The 10,609-nt window shown below is 44.8% G+C and overlaps 1 protein-coding gene across 1 annotated transcript; it reads left to right on the forward strand.

Annotated features, from left to right (window-relative positions):
• The first annotated feature begins 955 nt into the window (after window positions 1-955).
• On the forward strand, window positions 956-7,919 carry LOC149305368 (ADP-ribosylation factor-like protein 4C). The gene has a single exon (XM_089477638.1). It carries the CDS (start codon window positions 2,004-2,006, stop codon window positions 2,586-2,588), a length of 585 nt encoding a protein of 194 aa, XP_089333764.1. The 5' UTR covers window positions 956-2,003; the 3' UTR covers window positions 2,589-7,919.
• The last annotated feature ends 2,690 nt before the right edge of the window (window positions 7,920-10,609 follow it).

A 10,609-nucleotide genomic window follows, 5' to 3' on the forward strand; every position in this document is an offset into this window, starting at 1 on the left:
AGCATCTGAGGAAATGGAGGGAAGCCTAGGAAAGTGCCTGCTGCCCACTCCTTTCTTCCAGTGAGTCTCAAAGGGGCTACAAGATCTTTCTACAGAGTAACATGGCTATATCTTTTAATAATAATAATAATAATAATAATAAGCATCTGAGGAAGTAGACTGAAGCCTAGGAAAGCTCCTGCTGCCCACTTCTTCCTTCCAGTGAGTCTCAAAGGGGCTGCAAGATCTCTCTACAGACTGATTCCACAGACTAACAAGGCTATATCTTTAAATAATAATAATAATAATAATAATAATAATAATAATATGCATCTGAGGAAGTAGACCAAAGCCTAGGTAAGCTCCTGCTGCCAACATCTTTCTTCCAGTGAGTCTCAAAGGGGCTGCAAGATCTTTCTACAGAGTAACATGGCTATATCTTTAAATAATAATAATAATAATAATAATAATAATAATAATAATAATAATATGCATCTGAGGAAGTAGACCGAAGCCTAGGAAAGCTCCTGCTGCCCACTCCTTTCTTCCAGTGAGTCTCAAAAGGGCTGCAAGGTCTCCCTACAGACTGATTCCACAGACTCCACTCTGGTCCCCACAGCAAACCCCACCTCCCAGAATGCCATAGCCTTGAGCCAGACAAAGCGGGTCCAAACCGGGTTATTTCTCCAGTGTGGACGCAGCAAGGGCTGCCAGGGGCTCCATGAGTGTGTGCAGTGTGCACACAATCCTTGCACCTTTTTAACAAGCGGGCTCTCCACAGCCTGGAGCCTGGGCGGTGAAAGCGGGGTCAAGCCGGGTTTACTTGTGTGGGGCGGTGGCATCCCTTTCTTGGAGGTGTCACCTGCACCTTCCAAGAGAAGGAGTCTCTTCCTCCTCCTCCTCCTCGTGGTCCTCCTCCCAGGGCCTTTCCCTGCCTCCTTCCTTTGCGGGGGGCTCCGATGGGGCGGGCCCGCCTTGCGATGATGGATTGAACTGCAGTCGCTTGGCTGGAGGCCCGAGGAGCCAGGAGAGGAGGAAGAGAAGGTGGAAGGAAAAGAGGAAGAAGAAGAGGCGAGGAAGGAGGGCTGACTGGGCTTCCCTCCTCCTCCTCCTCCTCCTCCTCCTCCTCCTCTTCGTAGGCGGGAAAGGAGTGGCTCCCTCCTCCCCACAAGAGAGAGAGAGAGAAAGAAAGAAAGGGAAGGAAAGAGGCAGGAGGAAAGAGGAGCAACGAGGGAGCCCCTCTGACTGAGCCCAGGGTCTCCCCGGAGCCCTCCCCTCCATCTCCTCCTCCTTCCTTCCTTCCTCCTCAGCCTCCCTCCCTCCCTCCCTCCTCCTCTGAAGCTGAGAGAGCAGGGAAAGGGAGGCTGGCCAAGGGAGCCGGCGCTTTGTTCTGCGGCTCCCGACCGCCTCAGGGCTGCTCTTCAGGCGGAGGTCAGTCAGTCCGGGAGTCCGGGGCCTAAGGCTCTGGGTGGAGCCCCGGCCCAGCTGGCCTCTCGGGGGGCCTCCATGGCTTGGTCTCCCTTGGCAGAGCCAGCCTGGCACCCGGCGGAGGAGGAGGAGGAGGAGAGGAGGAGGAGGAAGAGGAGGATGGTGTGAAAGAAGGAAGGGAGAGGGAAGGAAGGAAGAGAGAGAGAGAGAGAGAAAAGGAAGGAAGGAAGGAGGAGAGAGAGAGAGAGAGAGAGAGGGAAGGAAGGAAGGAAGAGAGAGAGAGAGAAAAGGAAGGAAGGAAGGAAGAGAGAGAGAGAAAAGGAAGGAAGGAAGAGAGAGAGAGAGAAAAGGAAGGAAGGAAGGAAGGAAGAGAGAGAGAGAAAAGGAAGGAAGAGAGAGAGAGAAAAGGAAGGAAGGAAAGAAAGAAGGGAGAAGGAAGGAAAAGGGAGGGAGGGAAGGAAGGAAATTAAAAAAAGGAAAAGGAAGACAGAAAAGGGAGGGAGGGGAAGGAGGGAGGGAAGGTTGGTTGGTTCTTCCTTCCCCTGGTGGAGCCTGCCATCCCCCCCCTCCCCCGACCCTTCTTGTGGGGCTGAGCCATGGGGAACATCTCCTCAAACATCTCTGCCTTCCAGTCGCTCCACATCGTGATGCTGGGCTTGGACTCGGCAGGCAAGACCACGGTCCTCTACCGGCTCAAGTTCAACGAGTTTGTCAACACGGTGCCCACCATCGGCTTCAACACGGAGAAGATCCGGCTGAGCAACGGCTCGGCCAAGGGCATCAGCTGCCACTTCTGGGACGTGGGCGGGCAGGAGAAGCTGCGGCCCCTCTGGAAGTCCTACAGCCGCTGCACCGACGGCATCATCTACGTGGTGGACTCGGTGGACGTGGACCGCCTGGAGGAGGCCAAGACCGAGCTCCACAAGGTCACCAAGTTCGCCGAGAACCAAGGCACGCCGCTGCTGGTCATCGCCAACAAGCAGGACCTGCCCAAGTCTCTGCCGGTGGCCGAGATCGAGAAGCAGCTGGCCTTGCAGGAGCTGAGCCCCTCCACCACGTACCATGTCCAGCCGGCCTGTGCCATCATCGGTGAAGGACTCACCGAGGGCATGGACAAGCTCTACGAGATGATCCTCAAGCGGAGGAAGTCCCTCAAGCAGAAGAAGAAGCAGCAGCGGTAGAGGAGCAGGAGCAAAGGCCAAAGGGGGCCCTGACTGACTGACTGACTGACTGACTGACTGACTGACTGGGATGCTCCCCTGCCCCATCCCCACGGGACAAAAAAGAAAGGCCTGGACTCTTGGGGACATCCCTGCCCCTTGGTTCCGTGCTCCTGCATGGACTGAATGGCCCTTGGGATGGTCTCTTCCAATCCTGTGATGTTGTGTTCCTGCATGGCAAGGAGCTGGACTGGACAGCTCTTGGGATGGTCCCTTCCGACCCTGTGATGCTGTGTTCCTGCATGGCAGGGGGGTTGGACTGAATGGTCCTTGGGATGGTCTCTTTCTACCCTGTGATGCTGTGCTCCTGCATGGCAAGAGATAGGCCTGACTGGCCCTTGGGATTGTCTCTACCTACTCTGTGATGCCACCATCCACCTCAGTTTGGTTGCTCGGTTGGTTAATACATCAGCCGGCCCTTGGGATCTGCCCATGTCAGCCCTAGGTCCCTTCACATCCCCTCCATTTTCCTTTGGAGACCACCATACTCCATACTCTGAATGTTCTAGCAGGACTAGAAGATGACAGGAAGGATTTTATCCAGCTGTGGACTACTGATAAGACAAGAGGCTTACCCTTGACACTTTTTTTTTTGTTCCTTTTCATTCCTCTGGAAGGTTTCTTCTTCTTTTTTTAAAGAAAAAAAATACATAAATATATATATGAATAAATATATATAAGTATAAAATGGGAGAAACTTCATTTGGGAGATGAAAAGTCACGACGCTTTTGGGATGAACAGGGCAGGACCCTGCTTCGCGTGGATTAAGGTCTATGCTCCCATCTCAGGATTTTAGTACAAGGTGATGCGTGCATGACGGACTAGACTTCAGAAATATTGCTTGATGCGGGGAAGGGATGGTGCTCTGAGGGGGGGAGGGAGAGGGGTTTGTGCAGAATTGATGCATATTAAAAATACGTGTATATTGTTTAATGATGGCTCTTTGAAGCCTTTGTGGAAATTGTATTTTTCAATCTTACAGCAGACCTCTCTCCAAGGCAATTTGTGGTCTGGCATTGTGTAGGGTTCTGACCGAGAGCGACAAAATGTATGAAATTGGTGAAAGAAATGATGCAATACTACTTCCTGGAGTGATTTGTGTGTTTTGCAAGAAACTGCTCCCTGCCCTTGGATGTGAAGATGTACACACAGTGGGGTGCCCAAAGGTGGAGACTGGCCTTTGCCCTTTTAATGAGATTTAAAAAAAAAGGTAAAGAGGATGTATGCCCCTTTGGGCATGCCAAGTGTGTGGCATCCCTGGATTCCTATATATTAAAAGAGAATTCTGTATAATGGTGGTGTACTGATGCACTTGAATTGTAAAATCTGAGCTGCCTGGAACCTTTCAGCTGCTGCCTGGTGCTGCATTCTAAGCATTATCCTCAAAGAAAATGTGGTTCTGGTTTTCATGACCGAGCCACACAGTGTAGCAATAACCAGGAAAACATTTTTGTTTAATCATAGCTTCCTGCTGTAACATTCAAGTGCAGGGATACTTTGCTGAATCCAATCAGATAGAAATAATCTGCATTTTTTCCCATTTCTGTATCATTCTGATGGTTTTCATGGACTAGAGGCCCAGCTCACTGCAGCAGCCAGAAAGCCACAGGGAGAAACCCAGACAGACATTTGGCTGACAATCTGGTGTGTGAAGAACAGAGAAGGATGAAAAAACAAATGGGTACGCTGAGTATAATGAATATTCAGACACCCCCCCCCCCCCCGCCCATCTCTTTAAAGCTGACAAGTAGGTTTAAGGCTATGTGTTTTCAAATCTATGCCTCAGAGTTGTGCCTATCAAGAGTCAAATAGAAGTAAAATGTAGTTGTCCCCCATCCCATCAGAAATCGTATTCCTTTGATAGCACAGGAGAAGTATCTTGTTGCAGCACTAGCAGTGCAATCCTTCACAAGTCTACTTAGCAGTAAGCCCCATTGCTTTCAATGGGATTTACTGTCACCTAAACCTAAGCCTGCAATCTTATGTATGTGCTTACCTAGCAGTAAGCCCCATGGGATTTAATGGGACTCAGTTGTGCATAAGCATGTGTAGGATTGTGCTGTAAGGCTGCAATTTATACATACAGGTTTAGTCTCCCTTATCTGAAATGTTTGGGGCCAGAGGTGTTTAGGATTTTGGATTTTGGAATATTTGCATATACGTAATGAGATATTTTGGAGATGGGATCCAAGCCTAAACATGAAATTTATATTTCGCATACACCTTACAAATAGCCTGAAGTTATTAATAATGTTTTTAATAATTTTGTGTGTGAAACAAAGTTTATGTATACTGAACCATCAGAAAACAGTGGGGTCACTGTTTCAGCTACCGATGTGGACAATTTTGGGTTTTTGTGTTTTTTTGGTTTCCAGAATTTTAGGTAAGGGAACCCAAAACACAGTGCAAAAATAATCCAGTTTGAGTCCACTTTAACTGCCCTGGCTCTGTGCAAGGAAATCATGGGAATTGTAGTTTATTGTGGCATCAGAGCTCTCTGACAGAAAGAGCTCAATGTTTCAGAATTCTCTAGCATTGAGCCAGGGCAGTTAAAGCAGTCTCAAACTGGAGTGTGTTTTGGACCAGAGACACAAATGGTACTTGTTGTATGTTGTATTTAAATTTAAAGTTGTATTTAAATCAGTGGCATTTACTTCTGAGTAAGCATGCACAGGATCAGGTTGTAATGCTAAAATCCTGTGCATACTTCCTTGGGAGCAAGCCTCACTGGACACAGACTTGGGTCAGAGTGAATATGCAAAGGATTAGGCTCTGTGGTCAGTAAGATATTGGATTCCTCAGAGGAAAGGCAGGGTACAAATGAAAAAAGTAATTAAAATGGAATCCATTTGTATATAGTAAGCACACAAGGAATGTGATTTCGCAAGGGAGAAAATTGTGAAGTAGGGGGCTGAATACCTTTTCTAGAACGCTTGTAATAAGCTTTGATTGATTGACTGACTCTTTAGTGAATTGAAAAGTCAGCTGGAAAGAGAGTGTATATCCATATGAAAATGTCACACTTAGATATGACCTGATCTTCATTCACACAAAATTGTGGAATTTGGATTATCAGCTTCCTGCCAAGAAAATGTGAGTTCTAGAAACAGGAACAGAAAAGACGGGCAAAAATAAGTGGCTTTAAAAAAAATCCCCAATGTGCAAATTTTTGAGTTCATCATGTCAGATGGGCAACTTGATGGGACTTGCAGAGGAGGGGAGGAAACTGTACCCTTTTGGGACCACATTGCCACTGGATGTTATATTTGTGTTGCTTGCAAAAGTTTGCAAAAGCCATCAAAACATCAGCAACTGTGGCACAAGACTGTAGTAGAAGTGAATAGTGGAGCATTCTCCTGCACTATAGAGCTCTGTGATACACCAGGCCAGTGTGTCCTCATCACTCCCTGAAGTAACAAGAAGGAAAGCTGTTATATAGTTTTGATGGTGGCACCCAATTCTGCAGCAGTAGGGTTTGGGGGCAGAATGGGCTGCCAAACAGGAGAGAGGAGTCCATGAACTGCATTTCTCCCCTCTTCTTAGGGTAAACAATATAGGGTGTCTGGAAGTGGCTGCTGTTCAAGATATGGATCGATGGCCTCAATACCCAGGAGAGCCTAATGACAGTGTCTGCAGCCCCCACAAGACAGCAAAGAGTCCCGCAAAACAGAGTAACAGAGTTTTGGAAATGGCTGAGATGGAATTAATCAGATGTAGATGTCAACCTCTTTTATCCCCTTTGCCAAATGTGCTTTAGTTATCTTCTGGCCCAATGAAGAGAGGTGCAGAACTCAAAACCTTATGCAGTATTTGGTGACCTTCCAGCTGGTTTATTAAATGCACTACACTAGAATGAAATTTAGCAGTTTCCTTTTAGAAAACTTGGCCAAGGGACAGGAGGGGAGAGCGAGCAAGATCCAGACCATTAATTTATCCTTTCAGCAGTGAGCTTTCCCAATAGATATTTAAGAACCCCCTTTTAAGAATTCATAAGAATTGCCATTAGTTTTTTCTGGAGGGAGCCCTTAATCTTTTTTGTGACTGCATATTAGGTAAAAACTTTAAAAAAATATAGATGTCATTTCCCCTTCTCCATTGCTGCAGTTTCATGCTAGAAAAAGCCTTTCCTCCTGTTTGTTTGTCTGGCATGCACTTGTTAAACACATAGGAACCCTGCCATTAAGTGGCCACTGCTTGCAAGCAAGTATTATTTACATGCCTGGAGAATTCTAGTGACATGAATGGAAACTTGTTTGTCGATCTACAGAGCGGGCTGGTCCCATTGTTTTGAACTACCTTATCACTGTTTTTGGTTTAATTGTTATTATTTTTTCCACTCATGACTCTCTCTCAAGCACATTTGTTACCTCATAACTGAGAGAGACATAGAATATATTTACTTTGACACAATATGAAAGCCAAATGCTGTAAAAAAATTTAAAAAAACAGTTTAGGAATTAGAAAATACTGTTCAGATCAAACTCAGTGTACTATGAAACTAATGTGCATTTGGATTCATTTTGTCACTGACACAAACTGGCTTCTTGCAAACTTACATAACAATTGTTAAATCAATGTATCACCTACTGTGCTTCCACAGATCAAGTTGCATAGGTGCTAAGTGACTGAAATTAGGCCCCTTACTGGCCCCAGTTGAGCAATACACACTGTGTTAAATATGCCAATCTCCCAAATGGTTCAACTTTAGTTGCTACAGGAGTATTGAAGCAATGTTCCTCCTCAGGCAGAATGGAGAGGAAATGGGTCAATTATAAACATAAGACTTGGACTTCTACTTATAATCCCAAAAGATCTTGCACTTTTTCTGGAATATGTTTGGGAGCTGCCCATTTTGCTTACAGTAAAGCTTTAAAGCATGTTCTTTGCCTTATGAAAGCATTGGCAACTCTAAGACCTATCCTTCCTCTTTAACTGAGATAAATAAATGGAAGGTTGAATACCGTAACAGTACTGTGGCTTTGCTATCTACTGCTTCTCACAGTCAGTTTTTCTTGTTAAAAGTTTAAAGCCTTTACTCTGTCCAAAAGCAGACATGACCCAGCCTCTTCATCAATAAATTATCTGATCAAAGGAGAAAGCCTGGAGAAATAGGATAGCTTAAAATATTGATACTAAAGCTCTCTATGACCCTCCCTTGAGATCATATGCTCTCTACTCCCAGATATTTTGCCCTGTTAGCATTTGAAGATTTCTTAACTGATGTTGTAACATACCAGTCACATTTCAGATTTTTTCTTCACAATGCGCCAATTAAAGTATTCTAGCAAACCTGACTGACTCATGTTATGTTTTCCAGTTGTACTATCTTGATTTCCTTTGTTTTCAAGGCATAACACTGCCACATGAAATCATTTTATGTGATAAACAAATAGGATGGGTAGAGAGAGGCAGGGAGAAGTCCAGGGTTTTAGTTCAAGCCAGGAGTTCTTGAGATGTGGAGGAGGCTCCTCTGCTGATCATTTGTGTCTTTTGCGAAGTTGGCTTTTAAAACAGAACAGATTTTAAGAGACTTTCAGGTTGCCCTTTGGAGACAAGTTTCTGCACTTCAGAGTCACTTGACAAAGTGGCAACTTGCATCCTGTGTGCAGTCTCTGCATGCGGGTCACAGCAAAACGTGGGGGAAGTCAACTGTTTTGGTCTATCGCTCCCAGAATTCTCCAGCCAGAATAGGTTCTGGGAGTTGTGAGATAAAAAGAGGCACTTTTCCAATTTCTGTATCATGACATTTTATTGGGCATGTGGGGAACTTTTTCTGCCAGAAGAGACGATGAAGATGAGCTAGAAAGCCTCCTCCTCGATTGTGTTTCCAACACTTGTCCATTCAGTGACATGCATGAGCAGAAAGCCATAGGTTTTTGAGAGCTGGTGTGCAGGCTGCATGTTTATTCCTACATGGGTCTACATTTTGCTCTGTTTCCTCCTTGAATAAAGATCAAGGCACTGGTTCTGTCTTAAATAGGTGTGGTAGTGAGGGCTAAGTACACCTTATATTCAAAAGCAGTACTGAAGCTTGATTTCATTTTTTTTTAAAAGATGAAAAACTGGGGAGGCAACAAGTTTGAACAAAGAAGAGGGAAGAGAAACAGAACCTTTCCCCCATCTCTGCTATTTTGGCTTAAAATCATTGGCCTGAGCACTCTTCCCAATGTGAGGTTGACAGATTTATGCTTCTGGATATGTTTTTAACAGGAGCATTTCCCCTAATCTCTGATTACTTAGAGACATGACGCCATGGTGAAAGTATCAAGAGCAAAGCAGTGTGTGCAGAAAATGGATATGTCTCAATACATCTCTCTTTCATCCAATGATAAATGTGAATGTAAACCAAAGAGAATTGTTATCTCTGGTATGCAGTGATGGGAAAAGAACTGCGTGACCTGTGTATGACCAGAGATGATCAGCAAGGAGGTATCATTTAAACAAGCCATAATTCTTTGTTGATGTCTCTGAAAATGTGAGATAAAACAATTCCTAAATCTTAGGCTGTATATAATCAAAGCAAGTAGCCATGTTTTATCTCAATCAAGTACCTTTTCTTTAAAGGAATTGCTGGATACAGACACATTTTGCACATGGGCTGTTTTCCTCTCCAGACAGCTATGTCTCTTAAGCCACAACCCTGACTGCAGGAAACGGGAGGCAGCTTTATTTTGATGTCATGAAAAAGTGGCAAAATGGTTATTTTGTATTATTAAATTTCACCAGGGAAGAAGGGATGTAGTACAAGATTTTCTGACTTGGGCCCTATACAGACCGTCCTGAAAGGCTGGCCTGTGGGCAGAGTCAGAGTGCAACGTCCTGATGCTGGACACCCTGACTCTGCCCCCAGGGCGTCATGATGCCACACGCTGTTCCAGTTGGTACACGGCATCATGGCACACCTCCAGCACTGCATCTAGATGATGCAGTGCCAAAGGGGCGCCATACACCCATGCTGCTGGGGCTATGGCACCCTTTGGAGGGCACAAAACACAATAACCTAGTTGGCATTGGTACTATGATACTTAACTCACAAGAAGAGAGTACTGTTTCTTGTTTTACCTCTGGTGCCAAACTGTTGTGGCCCTGCCTTTAGCAACTTGCCTGTTTACTGGCTGCATCCGTACTGCATAAATAATCTGGTTTGATACGACTTTAACTATCATGGTTGAATGTTATGGAATTCTGTGAGTTGTAGTTTGTTGTGGCACCAGAACTCAGTGACAGGGAAAGCTAAATGTCTCACAAAACTACAGTTACCAGAATTCCATAGCATTAAGCCAAGGCACTTAAAATCGTGTCAAACTGGATTATTTCTGCAATGTAGTCGCAGCCTACTAAGGCTTTTGCTGCTTAGCAGAGTGGAATAGAGCAATTCCAGTTAGGAACTGTATAGACCTATATGGATCAGGACCATATTTTCCCATACAAACCTGCCCATGTTTTGAGATCTTCTGGGGAGGCCCTTCTGGAACTCTATTCTCCAGAGTGGTTGGACTAGCAGCCTCCTTGGTATCTTTCCACAAGCAGATAAAGACCTTTTTGTTTTGGCAGGAATTTGAGGACTGTTTGCTTAGGGGGAATGTGTCTTGCACAATGTGATGATGACTGTCTATTTGTTGTTTTCTTTTTGTTTATTGTTTATTTATTTAACTGGTTTTAATTTTTGATAGTTTAATTACATGTTTAATTTTTGTATGCTTTGAATTTTTTGCTACATTTCTTTTAAATGTTGTATGCTGCCTTGAGTCCCAAACTGTGGGACTGTGGCAAGAGAAAGTGGAGGATGGAAGCCACATAATTATGTGTTCAAGGCAAAAAAAAGACAAAGCTTCAGACAGGTATTTGCTGTGTATATGGTCCATATGAAAAACTTATATGAATAGAAAACAGCATTCTTGGGTGGATTCATAAGGCTATCAAACTTTGTCTAGCAATTAAATTCTTTTGTTATTGTTCTTAATATACTGCCAAGTTGGTC

The sequence above is a fragment of the Sceloporus occidentalis genome, unplaced genomic scaffold, assembly GCF_023333645.1.
Source record: "Sceloporus occidentalis isolate IW3139 unplaced genomic scaffold, rSceOcc1.0.p SCAF_12, whole genome shotgun sequence".
Classification (NCBI taxonomy): Eukaryota; Metazoa; Chordata; class Lepidosauria; order Squamata; family Phrynosomatidae; genus Sceloporus; species Sceloporus occidentalis.

What these genes read in the sequence shown, in the direction of transcription:
- LOC149305368 (XM_089477638.1), top strand. Translation starts at nt 2,004, where the DNA reads ATGGGGAACATCTCCTCAAACATCTCTGCCTTCCAGTCGCTCCACATC.